This window comes from Octodon degus, unplaced genomic scaffold (genome assembly GCF_000260255.1).
Source record: "Octodon degus isolate 3935 unplaced genomic scaffold, OctDeg1.0 scaffold00046, whole genome shotgun sequence".
NCBI lineage: Eukaryota > Metazoa > Chordata > Mammalia > Rodentia > Octodontidae > Octodon > Octodon degus.
This window is the reverse complement of record NW_004524622.1, coordinates 6,010,186-6,034,425: the sequence shown is the minus strand read 5'-3', so window position 1 is coordinate 6,034,425 and position 24,240 is coordinate 6,010,186. Positions and strand designations below refer to the sequence as shown.

At 39.7% G+C, this 24,240-nt stretch overlaps 2 protein-coding genes across 2 annotated transcripts in view; one reads left to right on the top strand and one right to left on the bottom strand.

Moving 5' to 3' along the window:
- Nucleotides 1-24,240, top strand: part of Ctnna3 (catenin alpha 3) — a 1,779,311-nt gene that overhangs the window by 602,450 nt on the left and 1,152,621 nt on the right. The gene's annotated exons all lie outside the window — the stretch shown is intronic.
- The window catches only part of Lrrtm3 (leucine rich repeat transmembrane neuronal 3), a 211,957-nt gene continuing 200,217 nt past the window's right edge, over nucleotides 12,501-24,240 (bottom strand). The window contains exon 3 of the mRNA XM_004632034.2: nucleotides 12,501-13,119. Coding sequence (XP_004632091.1) covers nucleotides 12,907-13,119 — 213 coding nt within the window. The 3' untranslated portion in view covers nucleotides 12,501-12,906. The remainder of the gene's footprint in view (nucleotides 13,120-24,240) is intronic.

Sequence of the window (24,240 nt, the reverse complement as noted above, 5' to 3'; positions counted from 1 at the left end):
CCACAAAAAAACCCAAAACAAAACAAAACAGAAAAAAACAAAACAAAAACCTGTTGAATAGTTACCAGAGATAAAATTGACTGCAAGATTAGAAAATAAAAGCTCAAATGAAATATCCTCTTCGCTGTAAAATTAGATAAGATGAAAAATGAGACGAAACTTTGTTGCCTCAATTCTGAGCATTCAAAATTTCTCTGAAGCGCAAATTGTCCCCTCCACCCCCACCTCCTGAGACGCACCCGCGCTTTTTGAGTGCCCCGGTGCAGCCCAGCCAGGTCTCAGGCTGCCGGCCCTTGTGCCAACTTGCTGTGTGCTGGGGTTGGGCGAGGGCACCACGCGGAGCTCGCACTGTCCGTCCTTGCCTTCGCTGCTTACCTCCTTCACAGAACGCAGGCAATGTGAGCTTGACCACATTAGTGCTGACAAGTTTCACTTTACAATGACTATGTAAATATTTCCTGCATGAATTTAAAATCCACATTTTCGCATGCAGTTACATAAATGTAAGATATAGCTAAATTCTCCCTGGGGAAATACAGAAAAATGAAAAGAAAAATAAAGAAAGGGAACTAAGTTAGTAAAATCATGTCAAAGGAACATTGAAATTAAGGAAGAATCCCAGGAAATAGAAATATAATTTTAGATGAGGTATAAGATAAGACAAAAATAATGTCTCTATTAGATGTTGAAATGGAAATTAACATATATTTTTATATTTTTCACCTAATAATAAATCAGTTGTTCATTATTTCACTGAAAGAACAAACTGACAACATCTATTCAATGTGTGAATGATTCCGTTAATAGCTTTTCATGCTTCGTTTCTGACACTTTTTAAACTGGCTAAAAATACTGGAATGATTGAAACACCGTGTGCAGGAGTGGCTCCACATAATTTATTGCTAGCTGGTATCCTTATTTCTAAATGATGTTCCCCCCATAATGAAATAACTTAAATGCTAGATGATTTGAACTTTGCTTTGGAAAGAAATTCACAATTTGCAAATTTCACAGTCAGCAACGCTGGAAGACAGGCTGCTTTTCTTGGCTCAACCTCGCGCGGTTACTCTGGGAGGAGCGGCGGGCTCCAGGGAGAGCAGGCTTCCAGGCAGATGCGCTGCAGGGAGGCCTGCTGGGAGTTTCATATACATAGTCTCTTCTACCACATAATGAAATGACAAAAATAATCTTGAGGAATTTCTGGATGTCTCGTAGAAAGGCCACATGTACAGCTATGAAAACCAAGTCTTACTAAGAGATTCATAGGAATCCAACAATGTACCTTAGGCAAAGAGCTGCCTTTTATGGAAAGCATAAAAAGATCTTTGAAAAAGAGAACGTTCGGTGCCTATCACAATGTTTCTTAAATTCTGGGATGGTCAATGATTGAAAAAACATAGACTTACTTTGGAGCCCTGGTTCGGCCCAGGCCCTACTTGCATGGACCCTACTTGTCCACGCAGACGGGAGCCAGATGCGGCCTCTGCCTCCCTGAGTGCTTCCCGCAGGCGCCAACCTGAGGCGGAAAGGAAGGAAGAAGGGGGCGGACACGGAGAGCCCGCCCACGCTGTGTCACTTCCTTGCCGTTTAAGGACCTGACACGAGCTGCTCTTCACTTGCTCTGCTGTGAAGGTCACCGATGAGCTGTCCCAAGGGATGCAGATAGGCAAAATGCATCTGTCCCACATTAATCAAAGGGATGACACGTTATTTGGGTCAAGGCTTACCTCCCAAGAACTATTTCATTATATGTCTACTGTATTAGACCCTAATTTAATTTTTAGCCCATTTTGCTGTTTTTGTATTTTTGTGTACTTTTTATTATATCAAATGTTTCAAGGCAGGAGTTTTTGGGCACTGAATTAATAGAAAATTTGATATACAACTATAACAAAATGTAGGCTATTTCCTCGTAATCGCTAGTTTAAAATATATAATTTTGCAGGCATTTCAATCTGAAAACTTGTCACAGGTCCTTGTAAAGTGAGATGCATGTGGAGATACAAAGCTGAAACAAAATGGCAAGACTTCCACTTTCAAAATATTTATCTCTGTAGGTACTGAGAACTGCAGCCAGAGCTCCGCATAGGTGAGGCAAGTGCTGGGTTTTGTCCAACATGATAAACTCGTGCTTGAGATTTTCAGCTAAGAGGAGCAGGTCGCTCAGTATTCTCTAGGCTTTTCTGGACAACGTCCAGTTGCCTAGTTGTGTGCCATCACCCTCCCACCCTGCTCTTCCTGTATTCCGCTTAGGAGTGTAAATAGCAGTGTTTCACACGAATCCTCACGGTCCCTCGGCCCATGAAATGCAAAGGAAATTTATGTTCTTTTTGCAATTACTGTATTTTGTGGTCTCTCCCTAAGATTTCAAAAGAACAGTTGTGAAAGTTCAGAAGCCTATAGGCTATATTATAATTTAATTTATATTCACTAACAAGTTTATGGACCCTAAATATATAGCACTTCAAAATGATGTGCAAAGTGCTTAGTCACACAAGGGACATTTTAGGCACGTAAGGGAACGCATCACTCCCTGGAGAAGTTAGTATCATGTCCGTATTAACTGCCACACAGCACAGGCCAAAGTGTAGGTAATGATTTAGGATGAGCACTCACGTGTAATTTATCTTTTAAAATATCTATTGGAATTTAATAAGCAGCCCCTACCTTGGGGCTTCTCTGAGCTGCTTTTGCCACGTTATCCACTCTTTGTAATGCTCTGAGACATTAGGTGCAGTGCAGCTGACATTCACCAAGACAGCTTTATTCATGGTAAGTTCTCACTGAGTGAATGTTGATAGGTTCTGAAGTTCCAAAATCAAAATTATTGATCTTCCTAAGTAGGAAAATCAGCAAAGATGTCCTGACCTAGCTACTGAATTCACTAGCACTGTTTCAAATTAATTGAAGGTGCATTCTTTCACATTTAATAAGAATCATTTTAAGCACCAGTAAACTATGGAAACTTTTAAGAGTATATTATTCTTATAAAGAGAGATCCTTGTTGAGGAAAAATGTATTTTCGGGAGAGTTAATGAGAGGAAGAACTTAGCAAAACAACTGTTTCTAACTGCTGCCATATCGAATGACTTTACAGCCTTACTAATTTCTTTCACTTAGCTAACGAATCATTTAAAAGTAATGAAACAACATAGAAATGATTCTGTAGTTGTAGTCTCGTTTTCATTCAATTTAGTCCTCTTTTTATGCCATGACTAGCAGATGGCTAGAATTTACATAGCACAGGCCAATTTTTCGCACATTCCCAAAGCTAACTGTAACCGAGGTTATTTGGCACCACACATTGGACTTACAAGGGGTACTTGGAAAGCAAGAAAACTCTGGTGATTCATTATATTATTTCCTTATTGCTGTCACTTATTTAATAGAATTTCACGTGTCCTATATTTCATGAAATGGTAAAATTTAATGCTTTTTGTTTGAAGGTTGAATTTAGGCAATTATGGGAAGCAATGATTTAAAAAAATCTTCTTTAACCTTTATATCCTGGAAGAAATGAAGTTGGTATACTCAAAGATTCCAAAATCAGAAGCCACTGGCTCCAGGTTTCAAGAAGCTCATCCACACGGAGATCTCAAATCTCCCTAAATTGTAATCAGGGTTTGTGCCGCTGGAGCTTGCCGGACAGACCCACAGCCCTGAACTGTGTGGGAATCGCGTGCTCCCCACGGGCTCTTCCTTCAGCGGCGCTGGTTACTGTCTCCTCTGCTCTGCTGCAGCAGTGGGTGCAGACTTCATCTTCAGAAGCAGTATACCAACTCACAATTCTGTATTCCTTGCAAGATTCAACCACTCTGTCTTGTGGCAGAGTTTTGGAGATATTGTAGGAAGAGCTGTATCGATGAATGCCTGATTGAGTTGCATTTACAATACTGTACCTAAGTATTATGATGTAGTGTAAAAGATAGTGCAAAAAAAAAAAAAACCCACTACATGTGAAAATGCGTGACCATCAAGACAAAGTGAAGAAAACTGCAGGCCAGTAGGCCAAAGGCTGAGCCTCGCTTGAGGAAGAGGGAATTCTTTTCACTTGTAAAAAAACTGAGGAAAGCCAGAATACAGTTGTATGAATAATTTCTCTGATTAGGTATATATTTGAACATATAATTAAGAACCTTTATTGACAGTTACCTGTACTTTTTTAATTACTTGCACTATTTGTTTGGTTACCTCTACTTTTGTTTAAGGGAGAATGATTCTGCATGTTGTTAAGTGTTGGCATATTTATAAAAAATGTTTTATTCTAGAGAAAAATAAATCTAAGTCAATATGAATTCTAGTTTTGGTCTACTTTTCATTATTTACGTGATTCTGAGCATGACCTTTAACCATATTCTACTTTAATTTCTTCTTTTGTAGAATATAGCAATAAAATGACTTTTTCAAAACTTTGGAAGATTCTATTTGGTATTCACCAGTTCTTACCAAAAATCTAGAAAGAATGAAAAGAGAGAAAAATCAACAAATCAAAGGACATGTTTCCATGTGACATGAATGGCAACCGAGACCTGCTTCACTCTGCCGCAGAACCCCCTCAGCTCCAAGAAGTCTTGAGTGACCTATGTCACTGAGCTAGAGCTGTTATAACCGCACTTACTTTAAGCTCGCGGGCTTGCTCCGATCGCTCTTCAAAGTGGTTGAGATCATTTACTTAAATCTGGCTCTGGCATTTCCACAAAGAATCAGCACAATTGCTCCCCACCCTCCGGGAGGACAAACACAAGATAAGAAAGGGGTACAATGAGAAACAGAGAAGTAGGGAGGCCCTTCTTCACCTAAGACTGTAGAAGATCTGTCGTGTTCAGAGCGCTATTTGGCTGTTAACTTTTCGGCAGACAGAAAGGAGCTTGCTCACTCTCTTGCACAATGATATGAATCTAATGGACACTGTTGGAATAGCCGATGGCCAGGGATGACGCTCGGCTCTTCCTGCTTCGCTGTCCTCTCAGCTGCGCTTTGCTAATCTAAATCCTGCCAGTCTTCAGTTTGTCTCTCTGCTGACTTTTGGCCCTGAGATGTCCCCAACAACTCTGCTTTGATTTTATTTTCTTATAATTTCTATTCAGTATCACAGGTATTAATGTTAGCTCTTGGAATATTTATTTATTTATTTATTTATTTATTTATTTATTTATTTATTTATCTTTTTCAGACAGGGTCTTTCCAGGCAGTTCAGTTCACTTTGTATTCCAGGCTGGCCTTAAATTCACAGTGATCCTCCTGCCTCAGCCTCCCAAGTGCTGGGATTGCTGGGGTGTAGCACCCTTTCTGGTGCTCTTGGAACTTTCAAAATTTAAATATAGATTTGATTTTTGTTTTTTGCTAAGATTGAAAGCCTCTGGAGACAAGAACTATGTTGCCTAATTTATGTTATCTCTCAAAGATTTGTACCTTTCTCTAAGTACATATGACGTGTATGTTAACTTATTGATTGTATTTGTAGGAAATCTTCAGTTATATTCTTAACAGCGAGACTTTTCATGAGAAAAGCCTTATAAAGTGGACACTAAGTGGCAGTTAGTAGGGCAGTTTGTCAGTTTAACTGTCATAGATTTGAATCCTGCTCCACTGTTTATTAGCTGGAGATTAGAGTATTATTTATTTTTGTTATTCTTAAGTGAAAAACAATTCTACTTATTTTATAGGATTGTTGTTACTCTTTAAATGTAATAATGAGAACTAAATGACTTAACTACAGGTAAAATGCTTAGACAAGAAACATTTGATGTTTAGTTCTTACCATTTTGTCTTAAAGTAGTGTCTAGTCATTCCTCCCGGAAATAATTAGACATTCCTTCTGGCAGCAATTATGCAGCATGATCAGTCGTCTTAGGTCTGTCTTCAGGCGGTGGCAATAGATGACAACTTATCACTGTTTTCACTATGGTGCCATTTCTATTCTCAGCTGCAGGAAGGCATACTTTTAGCTTATGGGAAAACTATTGAATTCGAAATAGCAGGCCCACACTTCTGTTGTGCTTTAGATCACATACAGTGTTCTCCTTTGGAAATTGCTCCTCTATTCCCTTTGTGGTGGCTCCACAGGGCCACATCTAGCCTAGACGCTGAGCCGCTGTGTACCTGACAAGGAACGAGTCTCTAATACTGCTTTATGCTATTCTTCTACAAAATGATGAACTATCACCAGAGTCCATTGTCAAATAGCCATGTTTCAAATGCATAAATAATCAAGAAACTTAGATTTGAATGAAGTTTGTTCAAGGGGAAACTGTCCTAAACCGGGCATGGTGGCATATACCATCACCCCAGCACTTGGGAGGCTGAGGCAGGAGGGCTGCTGCCAGTTTGAGGCCCGCCTGGACTACAAAGTGAGCTCAAGGCCAGCCTAGGTGCATAGTGAGACCCTGTCTCAAGAAGTAAGAGGAAACAGCAAGGAGGCTTTAAAGATGTTAAATGTACTGAATTTAAGTCCGTCAAATCCAAAGGTGAAAAAAAAGTTGACATCTTAAACATGCTTTTCTTCAGATTTCAAATAAATATAAAAATGTTTAATATCTTTCTCTAGATCTCTGTGCTGTAAGTTTACTTGGACAAGAGCTGGTATGGCTTCTAGAATCATAGCTCAATGCTGTGACTTCTGTACTTTGTGATATAGTAAGTGGTATTAATTACAGTGCCTAGTGAGGACCTTCTAGAAAGAGCTTTAGTGGTGCGATTCTGGCTTGTCACTCTGGTGAGCATTCCATTCCAATAATTGCCTTATAGCAGAACAAAATAACGGGCAGTCAGTTGGTGTCTGATTGCTTAAGGTATGCTATTTATGGCTCAGTATTTGAAAGGGAATATATCACTGATGTAAAACAGTAAGAACCTATGGAGTATATTTAAAATCATATTTTTTTCTCTACCTCAGATTTTTACTAGATGTAGGTGAACTAATGTAACCACTGGTGTAACTACTGATATGACTAAAATGCCAGTTTGAGGTTTATAATTTGGGGCTATGTCAAATTTGACCTTGAAAAATTCATTTGGCATTGAGTTTTCAGGGTTTTTTTTTCCTGGAGGAATAATTATGATGGTTGTTGAACTAATTTTTATTTTGGTAGGATTAATTCTATCTATATTTACTATCTATTTAACATGCATTACTTTTGCAAATATCTCTTTCTTCTTATATCCCTAATATCTGTTGGCTTTTGCTGGTGATATTTGATGATGTACATGTTCTTATAAATCTTATTCATAGCTTTTAGTTTTAACAATCAGTTGCAGATTATCCAATAACAATAAAGAACAGCTTTTCACTTACCTCTCTGTTGATATAGTACTTTATACTCTTCGTTTTCTTTTACTGTATCTTCATCCAGTTACCTGGGTCATTTTTTGTTATCTACAATCAAAATTATCCTAGATGTTTCAGATAAAATTTCTCTTTTGTGGGAGAAGTACCAGAATGAGTGGATGTATTGAAATTACACTGATGGTATTAAAATTACATTCTTTGTTGGATTTATTAATTGTTTTAAATTTATAACCTTGTTTTATAGTTATAGTAGTGGTCATTTTTAGTAGAAGTGACATACAGGGTATTTTAATGACTCATGAAATTTGCATGTATTGTGAAGGAAAAGTATGTGTTACATGCAGTGCTACGTGTTTGGACAGTGTGCTAAGGCACTGACACAATTTCTCAATGACATTGACAGGCAGGCTCAGGAAAGAATAAGAGACACAGCCCTGTGGTTTGAAAAAGCTTCTGAAGGCATAAATGGAAGAAAAGAATATTTAAGAATTGTGAGTAGCTGAATTGTGGAAAACTTACGTGAAGATTTAGGTTCATCTCAGCCTCTCGGCAGTAGCTTGGAAGACATGACAGGTGGAAAAAGTTTAAACAAGTAAATATGAGAACTGCGACCTTTATCTGCCCATGTCATTTTAATATGATTGTCACGTTAATCCAGACAAATCCAATAAATGGAGCTAATGCAGGCTGATCCCTATGCAGACCAGCTCCAGGCCCGCTGCCAGCCCTTCCTGCCATGCAGTCTGAGGCAAGGGTGGCAGTGTAGTGTTTCCTGATCCATCTACTGCTCAGTGAGACTTCAGGCCTGTGAAATCCATTCACTAAAGTTAAATTGGGGGTCGGGGAAATGGCTCAGTAGAATAAGCGCTTGACTGGCAATCGCAAGGATCTGAGTTCAATCCCAGGTTCCACAAAAAGAAGAAAAAAAAAAGTTAAATTGGTGGTCAGTTAGGTTTTAGATTAGAAAACAACAAGCTTTTGCTTCAAGATCTTTATGACAAGTTCTCTTGGTATATTTGAAATATTTGATTTACACAGAATTTTTTATCAGCTGTTCAGGGAGACAAACACCACAGAAAAAGCAATGCCTTTTGAATCTCTGTGAGGGAGGACAAAAGGAGTGCCCTGAGCTTCTGGACAGCCCAGGCACTCGGCTCGCTGGAGATCGCTGCCCTTCACACAAAAGGGAATAACTGACTGTCAAAGTTTTACATGTGAATTTCATGTTAAGTTTAAAAATAAAATATGATCTGCCTTCTATCCCACAAGGAAACCTAATATAAGCCATGGGAAGCCTTTAACAACACTCCACGCTTTGGTGTTGACTTTTAAATCTTCAGGCATTTCTTCCCCGTTGAAGTTCTTGGTAAAATGAAGCACAATTCAGAATATCTGCTACTGCAGTCTTCCCATCATGTTAGAATTTCAAAGCACAGATTCCGGCTACTGCAGCAGGTGACAGGTTGCCAGGCTACATCATGTGTCTCTTCTCATAATCTATGATTTTAAACACTTATTTTGAATCTTTAGTTTGAAAGATGATATATATTCCAATCAGGAACACTCACAACCAACTGTATTTTTATTCTCTTAAATGGTGGTTTTATCTTAAAAAGTATTTTTTGCCAAAAGATTTTTCTATTTTTATGAAGCTTATAGAATGAGATCTGAGTTCAAATTGTGTTACATCATTTGTTGTGAGTGTTAAATTTGGGAAAGCTGTCTTTTCTTCTTTAATCTATATTAAAAATCTTTAAGGGGCTGGGGAGATGGCTCAGTGGAATAAGTGCTTTCCTGGCAAGCACAAGGGACCTGAGTTCAATCCCTGGTTCCACAAAAAAAAAAAAAAAAAAAAATCTTTATAGTTTTGTGCTTTTTAGGTTCAGAAAAGCCTTTATCAGTTTTAACAAGTTAGAATTCATTTTGATTGGAAGGAGAATTGAGAAAAATTGTTATCATATATTTATGGTTCCAAAAATCTTGCCAAAAGCAAAAAATAAATTTATATGTGTCTTCCCACCAGGGCTGAGCTGCGCGCATGTTCCCCTGAGCATGTGTTTCGCCTCACCTCTGGGGTCTCTTTTACAACTACTTGTGACTCTTAATTTAGGGACTTTGGTTTCTTTTCTTTTTCTTTCTAATTTTTTGTCCATACCTTGGCGTTCACCCACATCCATATGCTGGTGGTGTTTGCGCATGTATATATAATCTTGTATGTTAAGAAATATATGACTTACTGTACTTTTTGAACAAATAATTGTAATGTGAGAACGCAGGGTAACATGTGGCGTGTTAGCTGACACAGCACACAGACAGAGGGGGCTGAGTAAAATTAGAGATTTCTAAATGGCGTGTCAAGCACTTTAAAATTTTGTTGTATTCAGTGTCTTTGGAGGCTCTCTGGCTCTAACCGGACATAGAAAGCTTTCAGGATAGTTACACTGCTAATAGCCTCTGCATTTTCAGAGTGGTTCAGATGCATGAGTGCTCAGCTCCGTCTTCCTGAGTGAGGCTGGACTCCTTTTGCTTAATGCACCTTGGTGGATGGTTGTGGGCAAAGTGGGACAACTACAGGTGTGAGCCGCAGCGCCCACGGATTCCCTGTTTGCTGCAGCTCCGTGGTGCTGCAACCACACTGGGTCTCGTGCTCCATTTTTTTTCGTACCAGGAATTGAGCGGAGGACCTTGTAGCTGCTGTGCCGCTGAGCTGTCACCCTGACCCTGCTGCTCCCTTTTTAGCTCCCAAAACAGGTAAACAGTTTTTCAGTGGTCTGGGTGAGTAATAGAGAGGAATGTAAATAGAGGCTGGTTTGTGGAAAGGGGGGAGAGAAGACATAGAATGTTGGGAAGAGGTTAGAAATAAAAGCTTGCAGCATAAGCTTGTGTAAAATGCTACTGCGGGATGCAGAGCCGAGACCCTCCTCCTCTGGTTTTCAGCACCACCACCTTGCCCTGCTTCTTGCCCCTATGTGGCAGAATAAAAAATAAGCAAATAATGTGGAATTTTTCATTTAAAGATCCTTGGCCCAATTTCCAAGATGAGAAAGGTCAAATTTCTTTTATGCTGCTTGCCTGGCTGCAGCTTAGGACTCAGAGGCTCACAGCCGCAGCTCCAAGGCGACGGCTTCTGCATGCAGCTGCAGTCTCTCGTGCACTTCAGTGTCGCTGCAGCCAGGGACAAAAGTGCTCAGCTGCAATCTCAGCCTTTGGGAGGCTGAGGCAGGAGGGTCTCCCCGAGATCGAGCCAGTCAGGCTATAGAGCAAGACCCTGTCAGAAAAAGTGCTTTGCCTGAGGCAATCAAGGGGACATGTATTTGTGAAGTTCTCTGGAACTTCAAAATCTCTAAATATCATTTGTCAACTTGAAAGTGTCTAGAAATGGGTTTAAAATACTTACATGAATTTCTCCTTTAAAGTCTTTGCAAGGATAGCTTCTAGTGGAGCAAATTGCAAATGACATGTTACTTTACAAAATCAATAAAATTTTGTATTAGGTTCCAGATCCAGAAATAATAATAGATTTATGACTCTATAAATTTTGTGCAAATCCAAGCCTCATTGTAAGGGAGTAGGGTCTGGGGAGATCGCTCAGTAGAATAAGCGCTTGCCTGGCAAGCGCAGGGTCCTGAGTTCAATCCCCAGTATCAAAAAAAACCAAAAATGTCAGGGATTAAGAATACTCTGAATAATATAATATAGAAATTTTTAAAAATAAGGATTAAAATTAGACTTAAAATAACAAAAAATTTTGAATAACCAATACTTTGTGAAACTATTTTACAAAATATGGGCTGTTGCATTTGGAAGGCAAGCACTTGGTGTGGTGGTTGCTTTTTCCGATACTTTGTGTCCTGTTTCTCTTCCTGAGCACATTTTCAAGAGAAATTTCCTCCATAGCTTTTCAGCTCATTTCCTGGGAGTTGATCTTCAGCTTTCTGCAATACACCTGAATAAGACTAGCTATCTATAGACAGAACTTCTTTGAAAGAGACAATGGAATTGTTTGACATTGTTTTTCACTATATTCTTCTTTGCTTTGATTGTATCTGACCTCTGTTAGATATAGTCTGTTCTATTTTTGATGTTATGAATATAAAATAACAACGTAAAAGCATTTGTTCAAGTGCAACAGTAATCAAAACTTGCATTTTTATATTTAAAAAGTCCTCAAGAACCGAAAGGAATGTGTGATTACCATAGATAAAAATAACAATATATTTTGAAACAATAACCTGGTCAGGTAAACAACAGAAACAAATTGATTGAAAGTCAGGTTTTCTTAATTAGACTTGATTTAACTTTATATACAGTCACATAATCAATATATGATCTGGATTGGGATCAATTACTCTGAATTGCTTTTCGGACAGTTTGGAGCTGAATTCCCTTGTGGATGGCTTTAGAAAGCTGCGGAGCATCTTTGCAGCCTACGGGGTTGCGAAACCTCCATCCCTTCTCCTTCTGCATGCAGCAAGCCTTGAAGTTCTCCCTTAGGAGAGAATCCGTGTCTCCCACAAGGGGAACCATTCCTTACTTTTTCCTCTGAGGTGTTCCCAAAATGTAGCCCCCCAGGACTAAATGGAAAGTTGTGTTAGGAGCCAGGTGCATTTCATGGTCACTGATGGTTATTTTTAGGTAAACCACTTTGGGGTAATTAGGAGAAAACCGCTGCTGTACGGTTACTCCACGCTCTCCTCCCACCTCAGCCTGAACATAATAAGATGTAACAAAAGTGTTTCCTTGTCACTGGCAGCTGCACCTGTTCAGGGTATGGAAGTCTGTTGCCGTGGCTACGGCCTGTGTTTCCAGTGGCACTTTGCCTGCTCCCCACCCTTAACAAGGGCTTCTCAAAAGAATGAAATAATGAATCGTTCGTTTGGAAATCTGTTGTTAAGATACCCCTCTTTATCATTCCATTTCACTGCTTAGAAACTAGGCTATAATTCAAGGCAACAGTTAGCTCTGAGAACTGTTTTTTTTTTTTTTTTTTTTTTTTATTTATAAGAAAACCTGTCTGTGTAATTGAAGAACCTCTTACAAGTCTGAACAATTAAATCCTTTTTGGTTAATGTATTATTTCTGAAACAAGTAGATAAAATTCTATGCAGTAAGCATGATAAAAAGCGTGCATGATTCGCACAGCACAGAATTTTGGAGTTGAGGACAGAACAGTCCCTGCAAAACCGAGAAACAGAATGACACGGAAATAATTTTTGTTAATTTAAAATTTTAGAAACTGAAATGTGTAAAGTTTGTAAAGTAAACTGTAATTAAATTATGGTACTGTACATACCAGTTGTTTCTATAATTGAAACTTTACAATATGAAAAATACATTAGCTCTGTACAGTTTTTACACATAGGTAGGATGAGTTTTGAAAAAACGATTTTTTTTCTTTTTTGAGGGTCATACTCTGTTTAAGTCAAAAAAATACTGCACAACTTAGCTAATTACAAAGTGTAGACTTGAAACAATTCATGTCTTCTTTATTTCATGAATCAATCTCGGATTTTTGTTTATTTGAACAGGGGGTTTGTCTTGTGTTTAGAGCCACAAGGCCCAAATCTTCCTCATCTCGTCCATGAGGTTACAAAGTTCGCCGCGAGGGCGGCCTGCGGTCAGGCCGGCGGCTGTTTGTGGTCACTGACGCGGCCCGCGGCGGCCGTGATTGCGCTGAGGCCCAGCTCCGCGTCCAGGTGCGTCTCCAGGGTGTCTTCCTGTGCGTTCGTCTCAAAGGCCTTGTGAGACAGGAGTTCGTGATGCACCCCACAGTAGCTTATCGTGGGCTGGTCATATGCGAGAAAGGTGGACACATTCATTGATAAAGGTATCTGGGAAAAAAATGACAGAGAAGTCAGTTATAAAACGATAGGCGGTCCAGGGACAAGACTCGGACACTGGTGTGCGGACCTGACCGTCTGTCTGGTCATCTCGGTGGCAGTGTGCCCCCACGCGACTCTGTGAATGCACCCCCTTGGCTCACAGGGAGTCCTCTGGGATGGTTTTATAGACTGGAGTGAAGCTGCAAATAGCAGTAGAAATGAATATAGAAAAGGACAAAAGATCCTGCCTGGGAAGAGTCAAGAAATTTCTTTTCCTGACAGGAGCGAGACACTGTTTTTGAACAATGAAAACTATTATTTGGTTACTAAGGGTATTAGGATTCAATATCGCAGTGGTTCGCAAACCTAAGTGTGTGTAAAAATACTCCCCCTTCAACGACTGTCCCACTGCCTCCCAATTCTGATGCGTTAGTGTCGGTCCTGAGTCTGCATTTCTTACAGATTTCAACAAGGATGCTGTGAGTCCACCACTTCTCAGGAAGCACCGCAGAAGAGGATTTTCCAGTTAATCTCGCTGGTCCTACCCATAACTTCTTAGTGTTTATTTCACCACAAGGATTCCTTTAAACATCAATTCTATTTTAACAAGACAAGCAGAATGTGGTCTATGGATCTAAAATCCAGACCTTAGAGAACTCCCAGGGGAAAGAATCTACAGCTCCTGTAAGGTCTAAAAAGCATAATGAGATGATGCTATTTTGAAGGCACCAGTGATAAAGGTGAGGAGGGGACCCCCTTGCTGATATACAGACCTCAAGATCTAGAGACGGGAGGGAGCAAATCTAACATGATTGCGGCGAGTGCAGGGAGACATGTGTGGCAGACAGCAGGCAGTCATATGGTGCCGGACATCAAGGGCCTAAAGATCGTTCCATTTCTTCTCCATGAAAGAATAAATTTGTCACCAAAAAGCTCTCAGGAGCCTTCAGCCCTGATCTTGGTTTAGTTTCTGCTGTCACTTGTTTGTCTGTCCCAAGGATTTGTGGATAGAAATTTGGTTTCTGTTGTGAGGTATTAAGAGGGCAGCACTCAATGTGACTGTGGCTTTAGGATTTGATAAGGTCATTGTGGTGAAAACCCTGGAATAAATCTTGGCAATTTTATAAGAAGTGGAAAAAGAATAGCAGACAGACAGACAGACACACAGCCTATCTCTCACCACATGATGTCCTGCACTTCTCTGGAACCTGAAGCAAGAAGGTTATTAACAAACACTGCCCTGCAGCTGTGGGCCCCAGAGCTCACCCCTGAGCTGCCCTTTCTTTGCCTTTCACCCGGCCCGTGGCACTGTGTTACTAGAAGCAGAAAATGGTCTAATATGATAGCCTGACTGCTAGCACATGTCGTTGCGCTTTCTTGAATGACATGACGTCATTCTTGTTGCATGAATGCATGAAATGTATTTCTACTTAAACATAGTAGACTAAATTCCCGTGTGACCTCAGCTGAGGTGAGAGCCTAAAGGAAAGAAGAGTCCAGGATTTACTCTTTCAAGTGTTTCTAATTTTCTTCTGCATCTTCACTGTAATTCATACCCTTTCCTCCTTTCATTCCATCTCTACCCTCTACACACATTTATTTTTCCTTCAATAAAAACCGATGGAGCAAGTGTGTCTACCTTCTTTTTAGTGGAAGTATCACTTATAATCCAGTTCACAAATGAATTTCTCAAGTAACATCTCATGTTTTTGTGGATGTTAAAAAGTTTGAAAGATGAAATTTCTGATGTATAAATAAAATATAGAATAAAATAAAATATGTATAAATTATATATATATATATATATATATATATATATATATATATGGTCAAGAAACTAATCAGAAAGAAAATGCCTAACAGTAAAGTATAGCACAACATTTCTATTTAAAATAAGAATTGTTACACATGAAAAGGCTCAGAGAACCAAAATGGAATGTTATGGGAAAGTAGCTGTGCAGTGTGAGTGGACTTGAGTTGTAGGAGCCTGAGTGAGTTGTAAACCACCAGCCTTCTGGAAACCGGGTGCTTTCGGAGTGTCACGTGTCTCATACCTGAGACATCTCAAGTATGGCTCTTACTTGCCATAGAATGTTACATGTCATAGATACTAAATAATTTCTGGCTTTCTTGGAATTAATTCAGCTCTGAAGAATTTGTAATTTCTATGCTTACAATTTATGAAAAATAAATGCATTTACTTTGTGTGTGTACGTGTGTGTCTATGTACACACACATGATTTCCTGCTTGGCTTAGTATCTTTGGGATGTTGGTGTAGAGTCCAAGCCTAATATGAGTCATAATAAGTAATTAGCCCTGACAGCTTGTTACAATATCCCAGATATTTTCTTCAGAGTTTCTTACTGTAGGGCATGCCTTGCTGAGAAACACCTTTCTATGTTTATACTGTCAATAAAGAGGCATACTTTTTTCATATTTTAGTATTTCTAAGTTGAGCTAGTACTTACAGCAATGTAGATTTGTGATGTATATTTTATGCCTGCCTTTCAAAGTGTTTTTTAATCTTTAGGTTATTTATTAAGAAAATAAACCAGTAATCCCATATGAACACAAACTAGGAGATTTTTCTGGTTGAATGAAATGATTTTGAAAATATAAATGGGCTAGCATTGACTTTGAATACGTGTGTATTTGTAGGAGCACATGCATTTATTGGCATAATACTGATAGGGTTTGAACAGCGTCATAGCAGAGAAACAGGCAGAAGGAAAAAGGGAAAGGGGCTTTATTATCTTGAGGACTCGGAGAGAATCTGGTGAAGAGAAGGGATTTTTTTGGAGTTGAACAAAGGGAAGCTGAGGCTTTTTGGCCTTTGCCAAGGGTGGAGTTTAAGGGGGATGTTCAGAAATATCTTAGGTGGGGCCAGAGAGATGGCTCAATAGAATAAGTGCTTCCCTGGTAAGTGCAAGGGCCTGAGTTCAATCCCCGGTTCCACCAAAAAAAAAAAAAGAAATATCGTAGGAGCTGAATGGGGTCTTTCCCTGAGGTGGTGGGAAAGGTGAAAGGAAATCGTACCCTGGACTGAGTTGGAGAAGAAGGGAGAGGTGGTCTTGGGGAAGATGGGCTGTGGTTTTAAGGGCTTCAGCCACATTAGATGACCACCACAATGATTCAGCAATTCATACTAGGGCCAGAACCTACCAAATACATATAGAAGCATATATGCATATACAATATGTATTATGTTTATATATACATGCATGATCTAATAATTAATAATGATTTAAAAATATTAATTCAGGTATGAGAAACATAATTTTGTTGATGTATTATTTTGGATAACTTACACACTTATGCTATCTATATTACATAGGTAAACAAAAAATATATTCCTATAGATGTTTATATAATATGGTATACATATGTGTACATTCATTCAGAAACATTTCCAATTAAGTTCAGGTAAATTCCTGCTTAATAATGAGAATTTTGTTATTTTATTTATTTATTTAGTTAGTTAGTTAGTTTTTGTGGTACCAGGGATTGAACTCAGGAGCCTGCGCTTGCCAGACAAGCACTTACTCTACTGAGCTATCTCCCTGGTCCAATTATGAGAATTTTGTACTGGTAATTTTTTTTGGAGTGGTAAGATAATTTCTTTGTTTTGCATAAAATACTTTATTAATTTTACGTAAGTAATTTCTTTCCCAATACATTTAGTTCTCCAATAATACACAATGTTTGCTACCCTACGTCCCAGGGCACAACATACATAGTGACTACTCCGTTGTAGCTGTCCCCGATCCCTCCAGATGCACTCCACTTTGGATGTCCTTATCTCCTGCTCCACACCACTTGAGGAGCAATTCTTGGGGCTTCTGTTGTGTTTCCAGGAGGTGAGCTCAACAGTACCATGAGGCTGCCCCTGGGTGCCATCTGGGGCAAAGGCAAGCATGTGGGAGCCAGTGCCACGTGTCCCCCTCCCCCACTGCCAGCAGATCTGGTACTTTCAACTTTGGCTTTTCTCCAAAACTAAAATGATTGTGATTAGGTAAACATTCTGAATGGATTCAGGCATCAAGACAGACAGGGGACTGAAAAGTCTGATAAATGACTTCTAGAACTGCTTCAGGAAGTGCCAAGGACCGCAAGACAAGTATGCTTGGAATGAGAAGCATATTTTTAGGAGAATTAATGTCTTTTACTGTAATTATCATTCACCATATTTTCCGATCATGCCTCATATTGTGCTTCTTGCCAGAAAGGGAGATTATTTATTACTTTGAAATTAGTTGTTTGGGAACATAGCAGGTTACATTTTGTGACAGTTGCATTGTGTGACAAAAGAGTTTGAATATGATATTGTCTACTCATATTTCAAATAAATTGGCTGAAATATTTGAATATTAAAATCTACACAAGTATTTTTCACTCACTTGATGAGAGACTTGCACAACCTCTAAATTAAGCAGTCACTTTTGGGTGTGGTCCAGAGGACACACCCGTGCATCCGAAATGACTGGTGGGTGCACAGCGAACGTGAGGCGACCGGCTGGCTTTAAAGAAATGAACACCACGAGGCTTGGACCAACGCAGGCAAATACTGTCCATCCTGTCACACTCAGCACGGCCTCCTCTTCCCTCTCACTCAGCCCCCTGATGAGCCTGTGCCCGGTGTCTCGCCCCTTCCAACACCATCCACCCCGCTGCAGCTCCTCCTCCCCCACACTCCACCCATCTTTCTTTCCCTCCTGTCATCTACATTTTTATCTTAGTTTATCAACAGGCTCTTTCTTGTGGCTAAAGTGCTCAGCATTCCAGTCCCTTGTTCTACTTACTGTTCCAGTTTGCACAATAAAGTAACTTAGTAAAGAAAATAAAAAGTGGCCCTAGGCACTCAGCCAGCTAGTTAGAAAGGTTAGCACAGGAGACTGAAGGCTGTTCAAGTTACCGCTGCCTCCAACTTGTGTGCTACCTGAGAGGGAACAGTCTCTTTCTCTGTTTTTATCCAATAGTCTTACTTAGAATGACTCAGTTTCTTTTAATCCTGTAGGTCACTATTTTCCAGGGGAGGTATCTGTTCTTAGGGTGTAACTTATAGAGATGCGGGATATGATGGCTTGCTCTCTGCAAAGCCTTGTTATGAAGTCTCAACTGAGAAAGCATTATGCACTCTTGTAATGATGAAAGGCAGCAGCTGACCTTGTGCTTAACAAATTTCTCTTGGTAAAATTTTGATTCTGCAAAATAAGCATTGTAGGGACATCAGTGACATTTGCCTTAATAGTGATTTTCTGGTATCTGTGTCAACATCGATGATATGTATCTTATATGTCTAAAACTTATGGGCACAAATTAAATAATTATTAATGACCTTTTACCTGTTCATGTATAGGTGCTTATTATAGCAAAAGGAAAAATAGCTTTTTAGTCTCTAATTTGTAATTAAGTAAAAGTGACCATTAAATCTTATGTTATTGCATAAGTATTATCTAAAAGCATTTGCACAAATAAATGGGGTATATGAACATGAATTCTAACTAGAAATCACTCATCACTTCTCTTTTATGACAACAAGCTTAATTTAAGTACAAGTATAAAATAGTCTGAAGAACAGGAAATGACATTATACTTTGGTCATGAATAATACCTCGTTCTTTTGCCTCTCTAGTTCAAGAGATAGAAAGTATTTTCATGCTGTGTTATTTCTAGAGTTTTTTAGTTCTATTAAAAATTATAGTTGATCAGAACGCCCATGCTGCTCCCAAATTTCACAGGGAAATCTTTTTTCTAGTACTGAGTGGTGTCTAGCAAGTATTCTCACTCCAGGTTGTTGAAAAGGCGACACTTTAAATGGCTTTGAAGCTCGCCATTCTGATCACCTGCACGTGGTGCAGGAAACAGACTCGCCTCCTTTGGTGGAGGAATGCGTTTTTAGAGATGCTGGCATTACAGCTCTGAAGACATATTTTTTGCTATTCTGTGTTGGAATTCAGAAACCTAGAATCTTACTTTTGTTTTTCAAGTGCTAAACTTAATGGGTTTTCAAATGATGTTATTTCTACTATTAACATGTAAAACAAGAAAGAGGTAGGGCAGTATTTTCTGATCAATGACAATTCCTTATTTCTCAGTTTGTCTTCAGTGGAGTTCATCCTGTCTGGCCCCAGCTGTCTCCTTCACCTCGGGGCCTGATTTCTTGCCAGGCACACACACTAGTTGAAATCACCTGTCAGCGTACGTGAATGCCTTCTTGTCACTTGCTTCAGGCTCCAGGGACCACTTCTGCTGTTACTGTCTTAGCTTAGAGGGTTAGCAGTCTGTCACCTCAGAGATCTCTGGGCCTTAGAGCTAGAGATATGAACACTTAGCTCTTTGCTCAGTAGAGATGGAAATAAAACCAAACATTCATAAATTTATTTTTAAAGAAAATTATTTATACTTTTATTTCACTAAATATAAGCAACATTTCAAAAATGTTAAATGTCTTATTTTTTCTTTTTCTTTTATTGGGGGGTAATGTTCATGGCCAAAGCCTTATTCTTTATCTTTTGAAAATGTGGGATATGAAATATGCTTCATTCAAGGAAATTAACTTCTGTAAATATTTTCTACACACATGTAATGCATTTATGAATATCTACATGTGTATGTTGTGACACTGCTTGTAAAGTTCTTAACTTGCTTGAAGCTTTAAACTAAATTTTAAAGAACGTAACACCTTACTTGGTGTCCCTTTTGGCATCTCTATTTTCTGCTCCCTTGCGCTGCCGGCCTTCTTGAGGGCCTTGCTAGGGCGCATGTAATCTGGTGGGGGGCTGTTGGTGGCCACAACTCTTTCAGTTCTGTAAAACTTGAGCTTTGTGCCATGTTGGAGGCTTTATTTCTGAGCAAAATAGAAAACTGAGTCTTTCATATTATTTGACCAATATTAAGAAACTCTAGATTGAAAATATCTTTCTTACTGTTTTGATTGTCAGCTTAAAAGATCTATCACTGATCATGGCTTTGGTGTCTACATTTCTAGGTGCTGAGGCAGTTGATAAAATGTAAGGGCATGTGAGGAGAAATGGCTTAGGAACACATGCGCTAGCTTGGGTCTCTGGCAGAGCATCAAAGTTAAATAGTACCTTGGGTTCTCGTTTAATTTTCTTAATTTTATTTCTGCAGTGTTTCTCAGTGCAGCCACCTGGAGTAGCTGTGAAAATTTCTTGCATTTCTTGGTTGACACCAGCCTGGACATATGTCTAACATCCTCTTCATTGTCATAATTGTCATCCATTGAGCATTTATTGGGTACTAGATACTGTACTACATGTGGGATTTAGGACATCTTTTTTAAGCCAAGACTGCTAGCAGTAAGATAAATCTCATTATACTCTCTTAAGTGCGAAAACTTAAAATTTAGTTTAAAAAGTCCAAAGTCATCTCCTGGTGAGTTGCAGAAGTCGTTTGTTGACTTCCCAAGTACTGCCTTTTACTGCTGCTTTATTCTATTCTAACTCACCCTGGCCTTAGAGCCTAGAGACACAAACACAATATAATACATCTGCTGATGTTTAATCACTAATTCTTAATGTTGGAGTCTACAAATATAATTCATATATATATATATATGATTACTATTAATGTATATACATAGCATGCGGCACTATACTGGTTTCCTGTGCTGTGCTATAGTTTTATATTGCTGCTTTGCATATTGGTCTTCAGGAAAGAAACAGTTTATCTGGGAGTTTCTGATGTGGTTCCCTGGCAACAGCTCAGAAACCAAGTCTTCTGGTTCTCACTCGTCTTGACAACATGAGGTCTAAGGAGGTGCATCCACCTGCAGGATCCTGGGGCTGGGCCAGGCACTTTCATGTTCTCCTGGACAGACACATGTGCAGTGCTGTGCAGGGAGGCTTTGGGGAATTTGAAAGTTAAATCATTGCAGTGACTTGGAAATGGGTAGATATTTTTCTAATTGGGTTATCCTAGATTTTGTCTTTAAGAAAATGTACAGAAAGAAGCATCACTGTGCTGAGGCAGTGATAAAATGTAAGGACATGTGAGGAGAAATGGCTTAGGAACACATGCGGTAGCTTGAGTCTCTGGCAGAGCATCTCTGTGCAGTTTGCTTGGCTTTATATTACTGGTACTTGTCTTGATTTCTTTCTATCTATAAAAGGCTTCCGCTTAGGTGCTGGAGCAGCAAGAGCAGGGACACGGAGCACAGACATAAATAAGGTGCGGTCTCCCTGCTCTAGCAAAATGACAGTCTGCGGGGCCTACAATGCTGGCAAGTAAAGCAAGGTGGATGAGGCATGCAGGAGACTGAGGGCACAGGGCCTGTGCGCAAGTATAGACATTCTGTCTGCACAGATCGCCCTCAGCTTGCTTCATCCTTCCAACCATCTCCCTTATCCTTAGTTGGCGCAAAGTAAAAACAGTCATCTTTTGTTCTGAAGGTAATGTTATTTTCCAAAGTAATTGGCAAGAGCTAATTTTGCTGAGAAGTGAGTATAATTTTACTTTATAGAGTCTCTCACAGAGATAATATATATTGCTTTGAAAATGATTTATTTATTTGAAGTGCAATGTATGTTCTGCAGCACTATAGCATTCTGATGGTTAGCGCAATGGGCTGTTGGATCATTAATGTTAATTATCTTGAGTCTAGTAAATTATTTAAAAGCCATTTTCAAGAATTATTTAATTAAAAGTCAGAGTTTATGTTATCTATCTTTAAATTTTAAAGAAATCTCATTTTAAAATATTTAAAAATTCTAGATATAATTCAGGCCTTAATACTCAATTAAGATATTTTCTTAAGAGCTAAGTTCCCAAATAAAGTAGTAGCAGTTGTTATTCTAAGCTCACACGTGTGGGATTACAGAGCAGAACTCAAATGAATTTGAAAACTTCAAATGTCTGTAATTTGAGTATGAGGTGAAAGAAAGCACCGCAAGAGCATAATAGTCCTTCTAGTATGTTCTGCGTGAAAAGTACATACGGTCAACTCCTGGAGCAGGAAATCATAAAACGAAGAAATAAATTAAAACTTCCATTTGGAAGGTCATAGTTCTTGCAACTGAGTATATTTAGGGTAAAGATAATAATACAACCTCTGGCTTTTAGTGACTGTGTCCTTGCAAGCCTGAGTCTCAGCGTTCTCACTGGAGCTGAGCGATGCGGATCTTACAGAACGAGGGTCCGCTTATCTTTGCAACTGAGGCAAAGCTTAAGCGACGCGGCCTTGTGTGAACGCACGTTGTGACTTACAAAACTTACTCATACTTCAGCTGTGCGACAGGAAACAGGACCGCTGGGGTCCCCCAGGGCCGCCTAGACGCGCAGCTGGGACGCGCGAAGCCCGCACCCGAGCCTTGCCGTGCACGTGCTCTGTGCAGACACAGGCTCAGCGATCAGGAAGGAGCCGCGTACCCACCAGAGCGCTTGCTTTCCCAGCAGCCCGAACATCTCAGATTTCGGTCCACTGCCTCGCCCACTCGCCCGCCGGGTCTGCGCTCCCTCACTTCTGTGGTGCTTAGTTCCACTCTTGCCTTTCCCAAATTTTCATGTTCTGGTTTCCCCCATCATTCCTTGGACCTGTGTCTGAATTCCTGTTGGCCCATATACCTCTGGAATGCAAGAATCTAAGATCAAGCATATTTCTCCATGGCTTTTTATTGTCCTACGTGGTCCTTTAGACTTAGTAAACAATACTTGAATGAAATAGGAGGGAGGGATGTGTAGGGTGGGCCGGGAAGGAATGAACCCTTCCGGAGCAGGACGATGGGGTGGCTGGGCCCGCATGACCTAGACGAGCTGCTAACGTCTGACCGCAGAGCTCTGGGCCGCTGACACTTCAGGTTAGAGGTCTGGGGTTAGAATGAATTCCCTGGGGCCGGGGACAGAGCTCAGCAGCACAGCGCCTGCAGGGCAAATGTGAGGCCCTGGGTTTGATTCTCTGCACCAAAAACTAAAACATCCACAGTAATTGTGTGGCGCATAGCACTGCATTATATGTTTGAAATCTTTATTTTAGCTCTCTTAAATCATCAATTGTTGATTATACTTTTATACAATTAATTTTATTAAAACATCACCTTTTATTTTATTATGGAATGCCTTGCTTATATTTGTAACACATATAAAGTGTAAAAACATTATTATAAATAAAATAATTATTCCTTCTTTGGTGATTTTCCTCCTGTAAATTTCATAATGTTCAATCCTCTGTTTTATCGCCTAGTACCGTCACATCTGTTTTCTACAAACGCGCCCGTGCTTCCTAGCATAATTGCTCACAGTCTCCAGGAGTCTGACTCACCTGCCAAATTGGCTTTTCCAGTAATGGACTACACCACGGACCCTTCTGTGTTAACCTCTGTTTTATTTTTGTAGCACCAGTGAAAAGTGATGTTTCTCTCTTACTGAGGCAAAGCAGAATGCCCCAAACTGTGTTCATTTACATGCAAATGCGTCTGCACAGCCCGGTGCCTGCTAAATTGGTGCCATTGCCAGGTATAGGATGAGACCCGGATGGGCCGTGCACACAAGCCACAGTGGCCCTGGGCTCCAAATGCACACCTGAGTCCTCACACCGCTGTGCAGTAAGGCGCAGCTGATAATCAATTTGAAAGCATCGTTTTTCTTTTCCTTTTTTGCTCCCTCCTGGAAAACATAGTCTACTTCAAGGTTTTATAATAATCATACAGCAGCTTATTTAATTACGGATTTACACATTTATTTTTGCAGCATTGGGAGTTAAACTGGAGGCCTTCACACTGAGCTACATCTTCAGTCATTTTTAATTATTTGAGACAAATTCTTGCTAAATCCCTAACTTGTCCAGGCTGAGCTTGAATTTTCACCCACCTCACATAACCTTCCAGAGCACTGGGATCACAGGCAGGACCCACCGTGCCCGGCTGCCCTCAATATTTTTAATCATTATTTGTATAAATCTGTAAGAATGGAAGCCACGAGGCTATAGCAGCAAGTACAAAATAAACATAAAATGACCGTGGTTGGTGCTGTTTTAGAGGTGCCTGGAAGAGACCTCTCTGTCTATGACTGAAGAGCATTCTGGAGGTACAGAAAGATTCTCTTGTGATTTCCCCCAAAACAGGGGTTCATGGTTGGCATTTTCTCATGGGTTTTGATATTCTACTTTCTTTCCC